The 22,827-nt window shown below is 40.4% G+C and overlaps 1 protein-coding gene across 1 annotated transcript in view; it reads left to right on the plus strand.

Annotated features, from left to right (window-relative positions):
• LOC135730616 (dynein axonemal heavy chain 2-like) overlaps window positions 1–22,827 on the plus strand; it is a 154,444-nt gene that overhangs the window by 56,824 nt on the left and 74,793 nt on the right. The window contains exons 20-26 of the mRNA XM_065248516.2: window positions 934–1,123; window positions 1,234–1,414; window positions 1,527–1,654; window positions 11,288–11,440; window positions 12,001–12,126; window positions 16,551–16,769; window positions 22,274–22,391. Coding sequence (XP_065104588.1) covers window positions 934–1,123; window positions 1,234–1,414; window positions 1,527–1,654; window positions 11,288–11,440; window positions 12,001–12,126; window positions 16,551–16,769; window positions 22,274–22,391 — 1,115 coding nt within the window. The remainder of the gene's footprint in view (window positions 1–933; window positions 1,124–1,233; window positions 1,415–1,526; window positions 1,655–11,287; window positions 11,441–12,000; window positions 12,127–16,550; window positions 16,770–22,273; window positions 22,392–22,827) is intronic.

Consider the following 22,827-nt stretch of genomic DNA (forward strand, 5'->3'; position numbering starts at 1 on the left):
TAACCAAATACAGGAAGTTCTCCACATGTTTGAGCCACTGGGCTTCTGTTGTGACGTGAGCCGGGTGTTATATTGTGGGTTAACAACAAATAAAGACATCTTGGTCCGTTGCAGAGAGTCGCTGTCTCCTGGCTGTGTGAGCCGATGATTTCATAAATGCGTAGCTGTCCTCCACACACAAAAAAATTGTGACACTTTCATTATTTTTTGCACACGGATCCGTGAGAAGGGCTTTAATAGAGTAGTTGTGCAATTTCGCGTTAAAGCAAAGAATCTTTGCAAAGACGTGCAACGTTCATCTCCATATCTTGCTAGATTCGCTCTTCCTGTCAGGCTGGTTGTCATGGAAATGTGGGGGGTGGTCATAGGGATAAGCGCTATTAGAGACCAATGACAGCGCTGACCGTTGTCACATGGTGTATGTTGCAGCATTTCGAGTAGAGTAAAAACAACATATGTAAACACGAATCGCACTAACTGAAAAATGATACAATGTATTTTGGTACGCTCCGAGGCCGCACCACTGTGCACACCAACATGTGTGAAAACACCCTAAGTATGTTTACAAAAAATATTAAATGCCGAATTTTTACTTTGAAAAACTTTAAAGTTGTGTTCATTTGTAAAGACTAACTTGTTGGACAAATCGATTACACTATTACCTCTATTTTAATACCAGAGTTGAACATTTTTCAACTTTAGGTGATACGCTCAGCTTGTCAATGTCACTTCTCACTCTGCCGTCCAATCATAATGGAGGAGGGGCTTATACAACAGTGCAGTTGGCAGTACAGTTACCCCACCAATTTCCTAACCAACACAACAAACCAGATTTTATTTATTTACCCACACATACAGGCACTGAGGCCAAAAACTTGAATACATGGTCATATTTGTATAGGGTTTAAAGTATAGTGTTTTTACTGTGTGCAGGTGCTATATGACCCTAACCACAGCACTGCATCTACATCGGGGTGGTTCTCCTAAAGGTCCCGCTGGCACTGGGAAGACAGAAACCGTGAAAGATCTGGGCAAGGCTCTGGGCATGTATGTGATAGTGGTCAACTGCTCAGAAGGCCTGGATTTCAAATCAATGGGCCGCATGTACTCCGGTCTCGCTCAGGTATCAGATCCCGATCTATTACAAGCATGTACATACATACAGGCACTTAATAAACGTAATATTGACAGTAAATGAAGTGTTGTTGAATATGTGCACGTCTCTGATTCCAGACAGGTGCATGGGGTTGTTTCGACGAGTTTAACCGTATAAACATTGAGGTGCTGTCTGTGGTGGCCCAGCAGATCTTGTCCATCCTGTCTGCTCTTTCTGCAGGGCTCAACAAATTCATCTTTGAAGGAAAGCAGATCAGCTTAATGTGGTCTTGTGGAATCTTCATCACCATGAACCCAGGTACCAACACCAGAATCGCAGTCTGGCATGTTCTTCTGTGAGAATGAATATCTGTTTGTGGTTCTCATTGCCTTCGTCTCATGAGTTTCCTGCGTATGTGTTTGTTTTGTAGGCTACGCTGGCCGCACGGAGTTGCCTGATAATCTGAAGTCTATGTTTCGGCCGATCTCTATGGTAGTGCCAGATTCCACCCTTATAGCCGAAATTACTCTTTTTGCAGAGGGTTTCAGTAACTGCAAGGTACATACGCACACTTTGATCTCAGCCTTCCCTTCTTACTCTATATTCAGTGTGAACATTTTCATTCAGTGCAAGACTTAACAATTTCTAAAAAAAAAGAAAATGAAAAGCTTGATTTTTTATTACATTTTGGACAATTTTAAGAACTTTTTATAGCATTGAGATGCTAATGAAGTCTTTACTGCTTAAAACATTAGAGCTAAACCTAAGGTCACATTTATTTTTTACCCTAATGTTTAAAATTCTTGTCATGTTAAAGGGATAGTTCGGCCAAAAATGATATTAAACCCATGATTTACTCACCCCAAAGCTGTCCGAGTTGCAAATGTCCATCGTTTTTCAGACAAACACATTTTCGGATATTTTAGAAAATGTTTTAGATCTTTCAGTTAATTAAATGTGAGGTTACGGGGTCCACGACCTTCAAGTCCAAAAAAAGTGCGTCCATCCTTCACAAATTAAATCCAAACGGCTCCAGGATTATAAACAAAGGTCTTCTGAGGGTAATCCGAGCGGTGTTGTTGTATAAATACCTTCCGTTAGCGCCGCCATCTTAGACTCCTCTGTATTCAGGAGAGAGTATTAGCGTAGTGTACGCACTTTTCTTAGTGACGTATGACAAATTCGTAGGCCGGGGGCACAGAGCAGCAGCAGAGTAGCCTCGGTAGGCTGCGTAAGCTCTCATCCTGAATGCGGACGCGACTAAGATGGCGGCGCTACCGGAAAGTAGTTATTTTAGTTTATAAAGTTTTTAATATGAATATTTCTACAACAACACCGTGCGGATTACCCTCAGAAGACCTTTGTTTATCATCCTGGTTTGGATTTATTTTGTGAAGGATGGACGCACTTTTTTTGGACTTGAAGGTCGTGGACCCCGTAACATTACATTAAATTAACTGAAAGATCTAAAACATTTTCTAAAATATCCGAAAATGTGTTTGTCTGAAAAACGATGGACATATGCAACTCGGACAGCTTGGGGGTGAGTAAATCATGGGTTTAATATCATTTTTGGCCGAACTATCCCTTTAGTGATATTTCTCTTTTTAAAGACTAAAGTGTAAACAGGCAAACGGGTTCAACTATATTTTATATAAATGTGCTAAATTTTGAAAGTTTTGCCATTGCTGTGGAGTTGCTAATGTGTTTTGACTGGTTGTTAGTGTGTCGCTACATGGTTTTCTGGGTTGTTGACTGGCTTAAGTAAGCCCAAATGAGTTCACCCTCGAATCTCTATAATATAATGGTCTAAATATGACTCTCTCCTTCAACAAGTCAAAATCATCTTTGCTTAGAAGTCTGGTTGCTTGGAAAAGTTGTATGATGTACATGATTTCACTTATTGTTCAGACGCGTTCCACAAGTACCACTTTCCAGCAATCAACTTTGCGTTTAAAAGACATCTAATAGCCGTCTAAACACAACCCAGATGTCTAGGCTAAAACAAGGCAAACTTTGCGCTGTCAGTAAAAATTGAATAGATGTCTAACCATAGCTTAAAAATAAATGAAATGAAATGTGTAAATGAAACCAAACACCTTGTAATTACTGTTGACCTTGCTTACATGATGAAATATCATACATCTCACAAGTTATTTTGGCAAAAGCGACATGTAACCAAATTCAAGGATATTTTGGCTAGAAGTAGGTTACTCATAGCCAGGTCTATAGTCAACCTAGATGGTGAAATGACAGCTATTGCTTCTGGGTTCTTAATATTGTTTAAAGCTCACATAACACACAGTGTTTCTGCTTATATCATGTTAATCTTGAGTACATTCACAGTAGTATTACATCCTTCATACTGTATATCCAAAGAGTCTAGTTTTATCAGATTTATCAGATTCTTTTCCGAACCCCGAAAGTGTACAGCAGGTGGGGCGAATCAACACACAAAACATTATCCCACTATCTCTGGATGACTTATGATTCACTACATGTTTGTGTCATTTGCAGTATATGCACTTACGTGCCGATTTCCAACTAAATGCAGACATTTGATGCAGTTTTACTTACCGCGTGAGACTCATTAACCAGTTGGGACCGCCCCAACACACCTCTGCTGCTACCGCTGATAAACAAAATAAATTATTTTTGTAAATAAACCTAAACCCACCCCAAACCCCAAATCTAACCATAACTAAACCAGAAGAAAATTATAAGTAAAAAACAATGGTCTAGAAGCAGTTAATCCTGGTTGTTAGCTTAAACTTAATGTTGCCCTGAGGACATCAACCACTTGGCAAAATCAGGAGAGCCTTTATATTTTGTGTCAGCTGTTGGCTGGTGTGTGATCTATAGAGACAGAGCGCACCGCATCACAACCTGAAAACCACGCCCACCGAGGGGGGAAAACAATCCATCCGTCTCCATTGACTTTGTATTGTGAGAGGCCGCCTCCTTGTCATTTTTGGCTTATAACAAAAAACATAATAAAGCATAAAAGCTGCTGTGTGACAAGATGTACAGCTAACAAGCCAAAAAACCCAGAAATACGTTTTTATAAGCTGTCGACCACCAAAAAAAAGTGTTTAAAGACACAAAAGTAGAAACAGGCAACTTTTCATAGTGCTACTATTAATAGAACTGCGTCCACTAGGAGGAAACGTAGTCGGCGATCCACTTTTTCTCCTTAAAGGCTGAGTTTTAAGGCTCGACAGCTTATAAAAACTTATTTCTGTATTTTTTGGCTTGTTAGCTGTACATTTTTCACACAGCAGCTTTTAGGCATTATTCTGTTTTTCGTTATAAGCCAGAAATGACAAGGAGACGACCTCTCGCAATACAAAGTCAATGGAGATGGTTGGATTGTTTTCCCCCCGGTGGGCGTGGTTTTCAAATTAACATAACTGCGCTCTGTCTCTATTCAGGTTAAATTGCCTATATAAGGACTTCCACTGTACTTACTGCACTTAAATTGCCCATAAAAAAATAAAACACAATTGTTACGTATGAATCTTTCATGTACTTTACGGAACTTTTACGAACCCTGGCGAAGTGCATTCGGCACAGAAGTCCTCCATTATACATCAAACTGCTTTTTTGACACTTTGCCTATGTTCAGCATGGGGAATCCCAGTGTTAATAAGTCAGAATGCATAAATAGTTTAAACACCCCCCTTTAATGATTTTGAATTTATGCTTTCCGTTCAGTGTATGTAGCTGAACTGAATTATGAAGAATGATGGTTGAAGGAGGCGGGAGGAGAGTAGGTTATTATGGGATATTTGATTCCATTGAAGATAGAGAAGCACACACAGATGAACTGGCTCGATCACACACACTCCAGACACTCCAGGGGTCTGATCCTGCCATCGGATTACCGCCAACGCTCAGCAAGCGCGTCGATTGTGTGCTTATGCAAGCGTGTGCGTGCGAGACACCTGACCTCCTCAATGCCACACCACGTAATGCCAACCTCTTCAAGCACACACCCCTGCGGTTTACCAAATCCCACCAGTTTCCACTGGCTGCATTCACCATCTTCTTCCTCGAGCACGCTCCAAATGGGAAACCTCATTTGTTGATGCTGTACTGAGGCCCGGCGGGCTGGCAGACATACATGCATGGGGAATTGGACTCAGAATTACAAATAATGGACTTGAGATTAAGAGAGCTGGAATGAGAACCAGCACCAGGCACAGAATGTCAATGACAGATTTGATTGTCCCCGCATACTCGGCCCTCTTCCAAAGACCACTCTGCACAGTCAATACAGGAGAATCATCATGTGCTGCCGAGAGAGAACTATTACCTGCACAAATGAAAGGAAATGGACATATCAATGCTGGGCCATGTCAGAGAGAGAAAAAGAAAGAGAGAGAGAGAATATTGCCCTGACGCAATGAAGTGTGCAGGTCTTGGAGTTATGAGCCATAACTGACAGCGAGATGACCGGCCCCTGTGAGCCCATAGTCTGCTCAGCCTAGCATGACGTTGGCGCGTGTTTCTGCGTGTGGGTTTGCATGGGCACTTGTGTCTGTCTAAGTAAGACTTCTAGCTGGTAGTGTAAAGAAAAAGCTGACATGTTTATCTGGAATCACAAACCCACCAAAATATCAAAATGTTTGTCTTGATTTCCAATAAATACCTTAATATCCTTAACATTTACATACATTTAGAATGGCCACAATTATTAAGTAATCTTGTTTTGAATAAGAATTATTGTTAGAAATAAATAAAAAGATTTATTTTTTAAACTTTTTTAAAGCTATTTTTCAATGCACTTAATTTTAAAGATTAAAGATATTTTGTTTTAAGGACAATTATATTTGGCAGTGTGTTATGTTTATCCTCTTTGAAATGCAAGTGATGCTGGCATGCAGTTGCATTGGGGGTCTTTAGTGTTTATGTTTATGATAGAGCGATGTGGTTTGGAGTGAGTGAGAACACAAAATGATACAGGTTCACTTTTACTCTGCACCACTTACAAACTCTCATTTGAATTTACCACTGACCATGTGTGTTATGTGGATGAAGGAATGACCTAAAATCAAGACAGAAATAATGAACACCACACTTTATTTGTACTATAAACAGAAAATAAAACCCACGAGGGGGCAAAACATCATAAGATACTAAATGAACACTAAACTAGACAAGACTGGACTAAGACATTAAACTCTAAACACTAAACTTGACAAAACACTAAATATAACACACTTGACTATGACTAGACTGGACTGGACTTGAGACAGAGTACTTACAGGATATAGGAACACAATGCACAAGCACAGGACAATGAATACAAGAGGATTAAATAGGGTAACAAATCAAGAGGGGAGCAGGTGATAAGAATCAAACAATAATGAGGAGGATGACAAGGGAGCGGGGTAAAAGAGACAAGACACAGGAAACACGTGGTCCAGTAAACCAATACTAAGACCACGTGAACTCACACAAAACATGGGTCTGTCATGATTCTGCCACAAGACTAGATTAAACAAAGGACAAGATGGCAGAACCATGACAGAATCCCCCCCTAAAGGAGCGGCTACCAGACGCTCCCCAGGGGAACACTAGACACGGGACAAGACAGACTGACAGATAGACAGACACCAAGAAAACATAACAAATATACACAGGGGCAGACAAGATAAAATTACAAGAGGGTTGGGGTGACATAATAAAAACAACAAACAAGGGAGGGGGCGGAGGCAAAACAGAGTTCACAAAAGGAAGTCCAGGTAGGGTGGAGCTGGGTGGGCAAGGGGTCTTGGGTTCAGGGGTAGTGGAGGACTTGGGACGAGGAGTCCGGGCAGGCTTGGTGGGGATCTTGGAGGGAACAGGCTTGGTAGGGGGTGCAGACTGGGTAATGGGTACAAAAGGAGGCAAGGTAGGGTTCCAGGGCGTGGTAGGGGTAGACAAGGGAGCTGATAGGGGCGAGCCAGGACTCACAGGGTAGGAGAGAGAGTCAAGGGAGGACATGGAGACAGTAGCGTGGTACCAGGCAGAGGAACAGGATGACAGAGGTGGGGAGGAAGCAACAGAAGGAGCCGGAGAGACAGGGGGCGCTGCGTCCGGCAGCAGAGACAAGACAGTGACCGGGGGCGCTGCGTCCTGCAGCGGAGACGAGACAGGGACAGTGTCAGCGACAGGGGGCGCTGCGTCCGGCAGCGGAGATGAGACAGTGACAGGGGGCGCTGCGTCCGGCAGCGGAGACGAGACAGTGTCAGCGAGAGGGGGCGCTGCGTCCGGCAGCGGAGACGAGACAGTGACGGGGGCGCTGCGTCCGGCAGCGGAGACGAGACAGTGACAGGGGGCGCGCAGATGGTGGCTGCGCAGACGGCAGGGACTGCAGACAGTGGCTGCGCAGACGGCAGGGACTGCAGCGGTGGCTGCGCAGACGGCAGGGACTGCAGCGGTGGCTGCGCAGACGGCAGGGACTGCAGCGGTGGCTGCGCAGACGGCAGGGACTGCAGCGGTGGCTGCGCAGACGGAGGGACTGCAGCGGTGGCTGCGCAGACGGCAGGGACTGCAGCGGTGGCTGCGCAGGCGGCAGGGACTGCAGCGGTGGCTGCGCAGGCGGCAGGGACTGCAGCGGTGGCTGCGCAGGCGGCAGGGACTGCAGCGGTGGCTGCGCAGGCGGCAGGGACTGCAGCGGTGGCTGCGCAGGCGGCAGGGACTGCAGCGGTGGCTGCGCAGGCGGCAGGGACTGCAGCGGTGGCTGCGCAGGCGGCAGGGACTGCAGCGGTGGCTGCGCAGGCGGCAGGGACTGCAGCGGTGGCTGCGCAGGCGGCAGGGACTGCAGCGGTGGCTGCGCAGGCGGCAGGGACTGCAGCGGTGGCTGCGCAGACGGCAGGGGTGACAAGACAGGGGAGGCTGCGGCTGGCTGGAGAGCCGAGACAGGGGGTTCTGTGGCTAGCTTCTTCCTCCGTGGCAGAGGAGCCGAGAGAGAGGCAGTAGAGATGGGCACTGCGGAGGAGGCGACAGGCTCCGTGGAGGATTCTTCGGACGTCGACTCCCACGAACTCCTCCTCTCGCGTTTCCTTTGGAGGTCGACAGGCTGGGTAGAGCTCTTGGAAGCAGAGGTGGTGAGAGCAGGGTCCACAGGTGTAATGTGGATGAAGGAATGAACCCAAATGCAGACAGAAATAATGAACACCACACTTTATTTGTACTATAAACAGAAAATAAAACCCACGAGGGGGCAAAACAACATAACAAGATACTAAATGAACACTAAACTAGACAAGACTAGACTAAGACATTAAACACTAAACTTGACAAAACACTAAATATAACACACTTGACTATGACTAGACTGGACTTGAGACAGAGTACTTACAGGATATAGGAACACAATGCACAAGCACAGGACAATGAATACAAGAGGATTAAATAGGGTAACAAATCAAGAGGGGAGCAGGTGATAAGAATCAAACAATAGTGAGGAGGATGACAAGGGAGCGGGGTAAAAGAGACAAGACACAGGGAACACGTGGTCCAGTAAACCAATACTAAGACCACGTGAACCCACACAAAACATGGGTCTGTCATGATTCTGCCACAAGACTAGATTAAACAAAGGACAAGATGGCAGAACCATGACAATGTGGACCACTGTTTAGGTAGCAAGGATACAATCAAATGTTAAACATTTTATCGTAAGAGGAGATCAAGGGACAGATTTACTAACGGGGCAAATTAGTGCATTTCCAAAAATTAGCGCAATTTCAAAAAAGTGCTGATGGGAGTGTTAATATCTTCGGGTTATTTACTAAAAAGGCGCAAATTAAATACGATTTATTTAATTTGTCCATAATGACCAAAGCAATCTAAGAGCAGTGTGCAAATTAGTTCATGAGTTGCGGGTGATCTACTTACGCCTTCAGCACCATGGACATCACCGTTAACAATGCCATAGGACACTGAAAAAAAACTGGAGGACAAAACAATTAAGTTTACAATAAGTTTTAAAAAACACCTGGTTTTGTGTAACTTCTAGTGACCACTATTATTTCCTTTATCAAATAAAAAATTGGCTTGGCAAACAATATTTTTGAGTAATATGTTTCTCTGGCATTCCAAATAAACTGTTACATGTTAAAAAAAATCCTTTGCCTTGTACCATGCGCTCTCTGATGTAGTCGTCGATCAATATGTGTTACGATAACGGATATTTTGGATCAATATGTCTTGTGTAAAATTGACTCTAAGAAATGTTAATTATAACAATCATATTAATGATAACAAAAAAGAGCAGGAAGCACCCATAAACTATTTAAAAAAAAAATAAATAGGTTGAATGACATGTCCACCATAGCCTGACGGGGTCTGTATCGCTTTTACTCGTACTTTTTAACTTGGGGTTTCAGGTAGTAAACAGAGTACAAAAAAAAAGTTTTTGTCATGGCCAAAGCAGCAACTAAGAAAAAGAAACCCAAGGTTTTGTCGGAGGAGACTAGAAAGAGAAAACGGGAGAGTTACAGAATGAAAATGAAAAGGACGAGGATCAATTATATTGGGCCAGCGTTCACTCACTGGCGTAAACTAAAGGAGGAGGAGGAGTTTCTTACCGATGCTGACTTGGCTGTCATGCTTTTGGACTACTAAGTAATGTTATATTGCTTGCATATATAAGTCCTGTCTGGCGCCCAAACACTTTTTCTTGTTTTAACGTGAATTGTACTGGAGCCTACTTGGAGATTTTAGAGAGAGACTTATATCACGTGACATTGTGGCGCCGTGGAGTGTCACGGACCTATGACACGGGGCGATCCGGATTCGATTCCCCCTAAGGCAATTTTTTTATTTAAACTTTTACCAAGCGACCACTGTTACAATTGGCTTGTAAATGTGAGCTACGCAATCTTTTGGCGTTTGAAAAAATAAAACCCATGAATTATGTTCATATGACATGCTGGAAGGCACACTTTGTGACCTAAAGAGTTGTCTTCTTTTCATTTGCGACAGTGCAGCAGCCCTTATGGCCTCTAGGGGCGCTAGACGTGAAAAATACATGTCTAGCACCCCCTAGTGGCCAAAAAGTTATGCGGTGTGCCTTTAATATCAACGTTGATAATCGGCCAGACCGATAATTGGTCGACCCCTACTCTGATGTCTCTTCTATCAGCTACAATTTCAGCCATTTCAATCGCAAAATGATTTAAGACATGCTTTTTTCTGTGTTAAATAATGGCGCAAATACCAGTAATCTCATACGAGCAAACATTAGTAAATCGTCTTGCGTGAATCATTTAAATAATCTCCTCAAAAAAATATTGCGCATGAAAGGGAAACTCCTAGAAATATGCAAAAGTAACTAGACCACAACTTTTCAGCGCTAATTATCCACTGCGCGCCTTCAGTAAATCCTGACAGTTGTTATTTAAGGCCAAAATGATGGTTTGCACTGGCACAAGCTGTTAGTAAATCTGGCCCCAAATGTTGTAAAAGTATCACTAAAAATCTTTTATTGAGCAACATTTTTGGTGGTGGCCCTGCTACAGTAAGTAGGCAGCTTACTACTGTAGGTTTTCAAATAAAGCCATAATCTGATCCTGTATCAAAGACTATAACCTGTCAAAGACAACTCCCACAAATCATTTCCTCTTATTGTTTTTTATCGCTCTGTTTTTCCTCAGGTTGTTTATCTGTCACTGATTTCTTGACTTCGGTTCTTTCACAGAAGGAAAAATGATGCAATAAACATTATTGAATTTGTACATTCACACCCCCCTCACTCCCTCATGTATTCATTCTCTACCTGTCTGCCTGACAGATAAATGACTCTGTTATATCTCATGGTTTCTAGGTCATGTTTCCTATTTCCATAAAAGATTCCCGAAATGTGAAGTCAACGTGAAATGAAATACAGTTTAGACACTATGTACATTCTCTATATACTTTCCTTGTCTATTGTGCATCACAATCTTTCATCAAAATGTAATAACTATCCTCGGGGGGGGGGGGGGGGGGGGGTTACTGTGTTACTGCATGGCACAATATGGACCCAGACATGAAAAAAGTCAAAATATGTACATATTGGGAAAAGCTACATTTGAAATAGCATTTATGTTTATTTACACTGTTTAATGCTGCTTGTGACATGAACTTATTTGCACATTAAGTTTTATGATACACTTGATTACCTTTATTACCACAATGATTTCTCTCTCTCTCTTTCAGGTGTTGGCTAAAAAGGTCTTCACTCTGTATTCTCTAGCAGTGCAGCAGTTGTCTAAACAGGATCACTATGACTTTGGCCTGAGAGCTCTCACCTCTCTGCTACGCTATGCTGGAAAGAAGCGCAGAGATCGGCCAGACATCGCAGATGAGGAGGTGATACACATAGACACACACGGATTGCTTTTACTGATTGTATGACCTGAAGCATCCTGTATATACATGACCAGTTACAATCTTGGAGACATCCCAGTCATATCAGAATGTGTGTGCGTGTGTGTATATTCAGTGATGAAAAGAGCGGTAATACCGATACCGATGGGTCACTTATGTGTGCATCTCTCTGGCTGTAATAAAAAATTAATCAAAGGAGACAAAACCTTAAAAGAGAAGTTAAAAGGACCCCCACGAGTGCTTACCCCCCTCCATATCTGAATATGCAAAAGGTGTCCTATGTTTATTTAAAGGTTCTCATCTGTAAATGGTATGTGCGTTGAAGTAAATGTCATTCAGAAATAATGTAAAGCCAATGCTTTTGATAACAGAAGAGCTAGAGGGGCTGTTTTCTGATGTATCCTAGACCGCTTTTGTGGTTTCCTGTCAATTAAGGTTGACATTTGGTCAAGTGAAGCCGGTTCACATTAGCTTTGAAGATCTACCTCTATGCTGGGTTAATTTAATTCAATGCATTTTTTCTTTTTCCCCTTTGACCTCAGATATTGCTGATGTCTATGAAAGACATGAACATCGCTAAGCTGGCCTCTGTCGATCTGCCACTGTTTAATGGGATCATACAGGATCTTTTCCCTGCAGTGGAGACACCTACTATTGACTATGGAAAGGTAGTATGCCCCAGCATGCATTTGGACTCATAATGGACTAGAAGTAGCTGAATGGCTGTGTATATTTGAGTATGTTCTGACTCATAGTCCTTAAAAGCATATTTTTGTGTGTTTCTGAATGCGCTGATCCAATTTTATGAGAGAAGAGCTCTCACGCTGGTTTTAAAGGCTTGCTTTCACCATAACACCTTTCAAAAGATCCATTAAGCCTGGTGGATATTTGCCTGCCTGTCTGTACACAATAGTATTGCATTTACACAATCCACTTTTTAAATACAGATGAAGCCCAGTGCAAAGGTGTTATTGGTGGCATGGTTATTAAATATCTGGACAGGAACCCCAAAAATTGTATGTTTTAAAGCACAGAAAGGCTTCTTGGTTATTGTACAGAGGTTATTGACTGTATAACTTTGTGCTCTTTAAGGTGTTGTGTTATTTCTGCAGAAATGAACATAGGGTTGCTCAAACAAACTCCACAGAACCACACTTTTGTCAATGACTATGTCTACATATACAATAATAATGGGATTGTTTGCAATAATCAGAGTAAGGACTTAAGATGTTTACGTAACTCCAGCAGACCTCTTCACTCCTGTTTACATGCAATTTTTATTTTCTGATTATTCTCTAATAATTGTGGTTATTATTCACATAGCCAAATGCACAGGAGAAATGATGAACTCACATATAAGCATGATACTGTCCACTGTTTTAATTTATATACATTAAATGACAAACATGTTCCTACTGTATAGACATTTTTCAGTGCCGCGCTGTTGACGGAAATATTATGATAACGGTTTTATACACATGCTGTTTCTGGATGAAGGCAAGACTGCTGACACTGAGTCGTGTTGACAGGGAAATTAAGGTGCAAGACAAAAACGCATACGCACTTCAGTTAGTGCGGTATAGATGCGATTAAAGTGTTTACATGACCGCGTATTGCGATTAAAATCGGATTCGCAACATGCGTTAATACAAATTGTACTTGCTGCAATTTTGAGCATAATTGCATTATTTTGAATTTTTTTGAAAACATATTGTGCTTACATGATATGAAGTGTAAGTGTAGTAAGGACTTGCTATAAATTTTAAAAAATTAAGTTGAAATAACTTTTGACAATTCACTTTTTTGAAACTTGGCTCATTTTCTAGCGGTCTAGCGGTACCACTTTTAGCATAGCTAAGCATAATCCATTGAATCTGATTAGACCATTAGCATCGCGCTCAAAAATGACCAAAGAGTTTCGATATTTTTCTATTTAAAATTTGACTCTTCTGTAGTTAAATCGTGTACTAAGATCCGACGGAAAATTTAAAGTTGAGATTTTCTAGGCCGATATGGCTAGGAACTATACTCTCAAACTGGCGTAATAATCAAGGACTTTGCTGCTGTAACATGGCTGCAGCAGGTGCAATGATATTACGCAGTGCCTGAAAAAGTCCCCTGCTATTGAAAGTAACCAAGGGTATTTTTTTCGGGCGCTGCGTAAAATCATTGTGCCTGCAGCAGTCATGGTACGACAGCAATGTCCTTGATTATTACGCTGGAATGAGAGTAATAGGAAAAATATTGAAACTCTTTGGTTATTTTTAGCGCGATGCTAATGGTCTAATCAGATTCAATGGATTATGCTAAGCTATGCTAAAAGTGATTGGCTGAATAGATTCCAAAACAGTAAAAATCTAATGTTTCACTCTAGGGAAGCTGGAAAATGAGCCTATTTTTAAAAAAAAGTGGAGTGTCCCTTAAATTAATAATAAAAAAATAAGCTAATTCAACCTAATTTTATAATTTATACCAACTCCGTACTAGTCAAAAAAGTTTAAAGTCGAAATGAAATTGAAATGAAAAACTATCATTTGTTTTGGAATATCCCCTTTTCGAAACCATCTCTCTTTACTTCCGGTCATATGGTATGGCAGGTGGGCGTGGTCCGGGATTAACAATTAGCAACATGACCCAACTTCAAACGATCCATTTATCCATTTGATTTACAGTGTATGATTCTTAAAATATGTAAGAACTGTCTATATTTTGTAGCTAAGTTGGTAGAGCATTTTGTTAGCAGGTTGTGAGTTCAATTCTGGGAACACACAAACTAACTGTGGATGTCTAAATATCGCTTTGGATAAAATGTTAAGTCTGTTAAAATTTATTGGCTTATACACTGCAAAAAATGACTTTCTTACTTAGCATTTTTGTCTTATTTTCAGTAGAAATATCTAGAAATTAGCTAATAAAGAAAATAAGTCTAGTTTATTGACAAAAAATATACAATTTAAGTGAATTTATGCTTAAAACAAGCAAAAATATTTGCCAATGGGGTGAGAAAAAAATCTTAAAATAAGTTTTCTTTTTTCTTAAACACTTAATTCAAGCAAAATTTTCTCACCTCGCTGGCAGATATTTTTACTTGTTCTAAGCAAATTGTTATTTTTTGTCTAAAAACTAGACTTATTTTCTTAAGTCATTTTGCTCATCAAGAAAATACATGTTAATTTAAGAATGAGATATTTCTACTGAAAACCAAAAGCCAAAAATACAAAAAAAGTCATTTCTTGAATAAATGCTTTACTTTACACTGCAAAAAACCTCTTAGGGGCATTAAAACTTTAAAAACGCGGCTGAAAACATCTGGAGAATGCGGAATGCCAGCTGTTTTTCAGCTGAGTGGCAGCTTTTTTTAGATGAGCGGAGCTTTTCACACAAAGTTGAATCTTTTTCAACTCTCGACGATCACCGCCGAGCGCAGAAAAAACGCTGAGCGCCGGTTCTCAGCGCGGAAGAAAACCGCTAGCTGCTGGCTTATTAAAAAATGCAGAGCTTTCATTGGAAACAATTGCAAATATGCGCCAGCCGCAGGCGTAAAAGTTTTGGTGTGCACAACCCCTAAGTTAGTATTTTTGTAAACTAATAACTAATAGCAAACTAATAACAAACTAATAACATACACAAAAAAATATTTTCTTAAAAATCATTTTTGCAATTTTTGTCTTGTTTTCAGTAGAAATATCTACAAATTCTTAAATGAAGATGCTTTTTCTTGATGAGAAAAACGACCCAAGAAATTAAGTTTAGTTTTTAGACCAAAAATATCAAGTTTAAGTGAATTTGTGGATAAAATAAAAAAAATCTGCCAATGGGGTAAGCAAAAAATCTAGAAAAATTTTCCTAAACACTAAATTCAAGAAAATTTTTAGAAAAATGTGCTTACCCCATTGGCAGATTTAGTTTGTTTGTTTATCCACAAATTCACTTAAATTTGATGCATTTTGTCTAAAAACTAGACTTATTTTCTTAGGCCATTTCGCTCATCAAGAAAATACACACTCAAAAAAATGATTCAAGCCCTTCTTAGAAATGACACATTAAAATTGTGTTCAATAAATGTGAAATACCTCATTAAGAGCAATAAGTATATATTTAATTAGTATAACACAAAATAAATATGTACTATAATTTATTGATTTATTTTTAATTGTGTTAACACAATTAGTTTGAGTTTGGTTTCTGGAAAAATAATTTCCCAATATATTTTTATTGTGTAAAGCAGTTTTTTATGAGTTAGGGGTACACATTCATATTGGATGGAAATCCTGCCCACAATTTTATTGAGTTAATCCAATGAATCATTTTTTTGAGTGCATCTTGATTTAAGAATTTTTTTATATTTGTACTGAAAACAAGACAAAAATACTAAGTAAGAAAGTAATTTCTTGTAGTGTCGATAAATATGACGAGTGAATGATTCTTTGATTAGCATGAGAGGGTAACAAGGACTTGAAACTGTCTGATGGAGGAATGCTGTGTTTGTGGTGTTTGTTGTATCGAGATATAAGGCAGACTCTTGAATTTCTACACAGCTGCATCCTGCTCCATCTGCAACCAAAAGTGAAAGGGCCAAAAATCGAGCCACAGCACGCACAGATACACACACACATACACAAAGAAGACTATATTTTCTACTTCCCTGCCTCCACTCGTACACATTATACAGTGTTTTTATAGCTGTTTTATATCACCCATCCAGGATCCCATCTCTAACTTACTCCAGCACAAACACTTCAGAACCGTTTCCTTCATTCCTCCTCTCCATCTGTTTAACGAGTGGAGAGAGAACTAAGATAGGGAGATTAAATTAGCCTGAGAGTTTAGTACGGTTGCTTTAGTGCCTCCAGAGCAGTTTTGTTTGGTGCAACTTTACTCAAGGGCGCAGTATGAAGGGGGGTTTTATTAAGATAGCCGCCCACCTCTTGCCAGTTCATTTGTCTTTAGTGTCTCATTGGGATTCATCTACAGCGAAGGGCTGTTTTTCCATCTTAGAAAGAGTTTATGTAATGTTCTAAAACAATTAGCACCTGTTTTTTTACATCATGACTTTTCTGTCTTACTTGCGCTTTCATTTTTTTCTCTTCAGCTGAAACAGGTTATAGAGGCAGAACTTCGTCAAAATGGTCTCCAGGTGACCCCCTTCACCGTGACGAAAGTAATTCAACTGTACGAAACCAAAAATTCAAGACACTCCACTATGATCGTGGGAAAGACGGGCAGCGGCAAGACAGTCACGTGGAGAACCCTTCAGAACGCCCTCAGCAACCTGCACCACAAAGGAGAACCGGGCTTCAACCTCATACGTGTGAGGCCTCCATTCTTCTCCTTCCATTCTTCTTTTCTCTAGATCACTAACAAGCTTGTCTTGTTTTTCATTTCGGCCCACTAAACGATATAAATTAACAGTTTGATATAAATCAAGGTTCCTCAAAAACACAGTGTCGGCAGTAACACATTACAAATACATCTCTGCTGCATTAAAGGTATAGTTAACCCAAAAACAAAAATTCTGTCATCAGTTACTCACCCTCATGTTGTTCTAAACATGTATGAGTTTTGTTATTCTGTTGAACACAAAAGAAGATATTTTGATAAATGATGATAAGCAGACAGTTGACAGTACTCATTGTTTGTTTGCTTTTTTTTCACAAAATGTTTAAATATTATACAAACAAGCCCTGCAAGACGAATTCATATAAATACTCATTGACTTTCTTGGTGCGTTCACACCAGACGCGGAAGAGGCGGCAAGCGCGAGTGTTTAACATGTTAAGTCAATGCAAAGACATGAATAGGCATCCTGTAGCGCGGTAAGTGTGAATGGCACAGCGCAGTTGGCGCGAAAGGCGCGTTTCGCGCGAATTGAACGTTGACGCGTGATCCGTGTGAATTAAAAAATCTGAACGGATTTTTGCGCCACGTTAACCAATCGGAAGCTTGCTCTAGCAGTGACGTGATAACAGAAAGTGAGCGGAGGCAGAAAAACAAAACAACAATGGAGGACAATCATCATCTCTAAATGAGACATCCTCTTACTTTTACAGGAATTAAAAGGATCTTGTTTGGAAGAAAATGATTGAAGAGTTCTACTTAAGTTTACTCAATTTGAGTTATATAAGCCCCTCCCATGATGCGAATTTACGCGCAAATGTCTCAAATGACTAGAATTCCATGTGCGAATGAAGCGAGTAAACTGAAAATGTTCAAGTGTACAACTATGCACAAATATTCAATTCTATTCTATTTTATTTATATAGCGCAATTGTTAATTGTTTCAAAGCAGCTTTACATTAATAGATTTAGGAAAAGCGAGCATAGTAAAAATGTAATGTATAGAGTAAAGTAGTGAGTTAAGCCAAAGGTGGCGGACTCTACAGGGGATGAAAAAACCCCTAGGAGAAAAACCTTCTGGCTAGTCCAGGGAGAAAACTCCTAGGAGGGGAAAAACCCTTGAGAGAGATACATATATTTATATATATATAAATAGTATCGGGGTATGTGAACGGGTTAGCGAATTAAACTGGTTCCGGCCGTGGTCACTGGTCAGGCATCGGCTGGGCATCTCGTTGAAGGATGGTCAGTAGATCAGTGGTGTGATGAGCTTCACAGCTACAGGAACTGGGTCTGTTTGTCTCATTGTCCTCAGGGTCGAGGACGGGACAGGGAGAGAGAAACAGAATCCTATTAGCGTAGGGGCCGTTCACATGTAATGCAAGTGTCATACATTATAGTGGTTTAAGTCAGCTCGGTTCCAGACAGGCTGGCTATTGTGGCATAAGTATATTACCCATATAAGGTATGTGAGTGCTTTGTTCTAGACAAACTAACTATTGCGGAACTAGTACATTTACTGGACATTTTATGTGAATTCTTTGTTTAAGAAGAATGTCTTAAGTTTAGCTTTAAATTGAATAGCGTGTTTTTGCCATTTAGCTTTAAATTGAATAGCGTGTTTTTGCCGCCTCTTTAGGATCTGGTAATAGTGTGTTTTTCCAATTAAGTACCATCAACTCTGTGATTACCATCATTTATCAAAACATCTTTTTTCGGTTTAACAGAATAAAGAAACTCATACAGGTTTAGAACGACATTAAGGTGAGTAAACGAAGACATAATTAAAATTTTTGGGTGAACTATCCCTTTAACAACGCTATGTTATTAATTATCCACAGCAAAAATAGCATATTCAATGTAAAAAATAATGCCTGTAAGCCGGTTCATTTTTAAAGGAAAGAGAGTCTCAAGCAGTTGACAAAGCTAGCACAAAAGTAACAAAGTAGCGCCGTTAGCTTCATCAAAAAAAAGCTTCTCCCATAAACGAATGGTTTTAAGGGCAAAGATCGTGCTTCTGAAACAAATGTCTTTGCAGCAGCTGTTTTAGAGCATAAGTGGATACGCCAGCCTTCCGTCCCTCATTAGCATGAAAATGAACCGCCTTTAGCGGCCGCGCTAACTCAAGGTCTGATACTCTTACTGCTACGAAAACAAAGTTTCGCTTAAACGCCCTTCATTGTTTAGAGCTTGTGAAAACAAGAACCTAAGACTTATCAAAAGCCCCTGACACACTCGGCTCGTGGGTTTTTTCAAATGATGGCATAGTCAAGACGGCAGCTAACTCTAATTGCCAAGTGCTTATGATCTCTGTGTTGTCACAGTCGGTTTGGTTGCACCTAAACGAGTGCCACTTTGAATCTATGTTGAACGTTCATGTTTGTTCTGATCTTTTGTTTTCACTCCTGTTGTTGTCCTCCTTTTAATATCTTGTCATTATTTTGTCGTCCCTGTCACGCGTGTCATCCCGACGTGGGTAAAAATAGAAAAGTGGGGTGGGGGTATACAGGTGTTCTGCCTTTAATGATTTTCCTGAAACTGTGTGTCTATGTGTAAGAGTGTTTCATGTGAGGTGTGACAAATTGCTTTTATGCTTTGTTAGTGTCTGTTGTTTCCCTGTTTAGCTACCGTCTACATTTTTTTCGGTTTCTGCATCCATTAGCAATCAGTTTATGAGAAGACCATACCAGCATGACCACACCAACTGTTATTACTGTACTTCTATGATATATAGTATGTATGCCGTGCACAGTATGCACACTTTATATTAAGGTACCAGAATGACATTTGCCAAGATGTGCAGTATAGAATGCACAAACATATACATAAACTCATTGCATATTAAAGATGTAACACTTATCGGTTTACTGGTTAACTGCAATAAAAATGTCCACTGGTTAGTATAACCCATAGACTGTAAGAAAAGCTTCCTTCAATTGTAATGAATTGAAGCCAAAAATGTCCAAACCATGGGTGCTGCAATGTTAATTAAAAACGTCAGTTTGGAGCCAGGGCATGCGCAGAAGGAAACGTCCTTAGCACCAGAGGCGAAGCCGCGGTATCAAACTTTTCCCCAAACGCTCCCATGCCCAATTCAACCACGCCAATCGTAACGACACACCCCGTTTCCATAGCATCAAATTACTGTTTAAAATGAAACTTGTCACAAAAATGAACAACTGAACATATATCAGCATGATAACAACTAAAGTGGAAGTGTAAATCATTTTTTTTATTTAGAGCCAAGTCCCGTTCGTTTGCATGGAGAGGGCAGGGTTTATGACTGCAGCCAGCCACCAGGGGAGATCAAAGAGCCAGCGGCTTTACTTTTCAAGATGTATGAGCAATGTTGGAGAAAGTTACCTTTAAAAGTAATGCATTACAATATTAAAGAGTAACTAAACCCCTGGTCAGAGCGTGACTCCACCCACTGCAATATTTGAAAAATGCAAGAAAAGTGGGCAGATCCCAACAGAGATAGAGGGGACGAACTAAGTGTGTGGTGAGATCGTAACAAGGGCGTGGTGAGCTTGAACCTGCTTACGTCACGAGTTATTTCTTGGACCCAACATCCAATAGGAAAATTCAACTGCAGTAGCCACCGTTCAACCTGAAGAGGGCAGCACTCAGATGTTTTTACACCATATATTGTAGTATTGAAACACTTTATATCCAAATTTCAAAAAACTTACTAAAATCAATGAACAGCACTAATAAAGCATCATTCTTACAGATCATTAACTAAAAAAAGTTGGTTTAGGGTTTAGTTACTCTTTAAGTTACTCCCCATAAAAGTAACTAATTGCGTTACTTAGTTCGATGTTACTTTTAAGTAGCTTACTCCTGGGTCATAAAGTACACCCGATTTCTCACAACATACGCAGACAGATAACTTGCTAATTTGTCCTTTGTTTATATGAAAATCTGATTTACTGATTTGTTTTATCTGAACTAGATGAACATTTATCTCACGACCCCAAATGTGCCGTAAATAATGTTTTTTTATGTTTATGCAAACAAAAGTGCATGTTACATGTAAAATCAATTTTACATTTGGTTTGCATCAGTACTTTTTTTTACATTTCTAGAAACTGTTCACAAAACCATGATAATATTGACAATCTTGTTGATTTTGGTCACTGTAAACATAATGTAAACATTTCACACAAAATTTAATCTCTACTGCATATAAACCCCTAAACAAAGCATGATACTCTCTAAATCTATTGCACTTTGCGTTAACCTCAATTGCTAATATAACAATTTCTAATAAAAAACGATATATCTCATATTAATTTGAATTAAACTTAATCAACACAGTGAGAAATGTTCTTTATAGGCATGTGCATACTTATGTTGCGTTTACACCAGCCACGGTAGGGGCAGCAAAAACACGTTAGTGGCTCGTAGTTGGACACTTCATTTGCGCGTGAAATTCTAGTAATATGAGAAAATTCATGGGAGGGGCTCTACGACTCCTCCACTCCGCTCGCTCCCTGTAATCATATCAGTAGTACAACAAGGTCCTGATAGGTTAACGCGGCGTGAAAATCCGCCGAAGTTCAGATTTTTCAACTCGCGCGTTTCCCGCGGCAAAGCTCAATTCGCGCGGAACGCGCCGCGTGTAATCACGTCTTTGCATTGACTTAACATGTAAATCATTCCGTGCTTGCCGCCTCTACCACGGCAGCTGTAAATGCAGCATTTAGCACGGAATACACTGTGCAATTTTAAATTGTCTTTTAGGATTGTTGCTTGCCACACGGTGCGATCAAGATCATAGTTAAATCCATGTCACACTGTATGATCTCAGTTTCCATCAATGTCAGACTGTGTGAGTTTAAAGACTTTTAAAAATCAGACGCATGCTAACAAACACGTCCGCAGTTTTACATCATCGATCGACGACGGCTGGGAAAACACACGCTGAAGCGAAGGCTGGCAAACCGAAACATACATGCTATTAAAAAATACGCACTGCAGCATGATGCTATAACACCATTTTCACTCTGCCCCTCCAGTGCTTTTGCCCCTGTCATTGTCTAACCCTCTGTGGATTTTGGTTTCTGTGGTAACTGTCTGTGTGGGTTTGGTGTCCTGGTGTTAGTACCCGCATATGAGTTTGTGTGAACTCTGTTGGTTTACGTCTCAATGTGCTTTGTGCCCAGTGTGTGTTATTCTTCGCAGTTCGGGGGTCCATCTTGTTCCCTTTGCGACTCGAGCTGCCATTTCTATTTGCATCCTCCATCTCTTGATGTCTGTCTCCTCTTTCATATTTGACTCAACACATCCCTCTTTGCATATCTATTTCTGGTGTCTATCTCTTTCACTCCATGCACACATCACCTCCTCTTGTTTCCTCATTACTTCCACTCTATATAACGCACACACATACTCTTGTAAATCAACCATTTCCTCTCCCTCAGTTGATTCATTTACTCTCCACTTGACCTTTGATCTCTGTTTATGACCCTTTAGGAGTGTCCCCTAAACCCCAAGGCGGTCAGCCTGGGTGAGCTGTACGGAGAATACAACCTTTCCACCAACGAGTGGACGGACGGTGTCCTCTCATCCCTTATGAGGGTGGCCTGCGCAGGTACTGACCACATAAATAGAGGGAGGGTGTAATTGTGGATGTGAGGTCAAGATTAAAATCAAAATTGATCTAAATTTATGAATTAAAACTGCTTTTATATGTATTATGTTTTTTGTATATTTATAAACTTTCAGTAAAATTTGATTTATCAGAAGTTATGTCATAAAAATAACTCGCTCTGTCTCTGAAACATCTTTGCACGTTGTTTTCTTTTTGTTTCATGTCCTGTTTCACTGAGAAATATGACGTCTAACAGAAGTAAAATGGGTTGTGAGCACCGTGCCACGTTGATTTTACAGCCTGTGTTTAGAAATCCTGAGCTGCCAGCTGTTGTCATCTGGTGATAGCAGGTGTTTTGTAACTTCATCAGAGAGAGAGGAAAGATAATGAGAAACTGAATCCTGATGTGAAGAGAGAATTTAAAGAGAAGTATAGT

This window comes from Paramisgurnus dabryanus, chromosome 2, assembly GCF_030506205.2.
Source record: "Paramisgurnus dabryanus chromosome 2, PD_genome_1.1, whole genome shotgun sequence".
Taxonomy (NCBI): Eukaryota; Metazoa; Chordata; class Actinopteri; order Cypriniformes; family Cobitidae; genus Paramisgurnus; species Paramisgurnus dabryanus.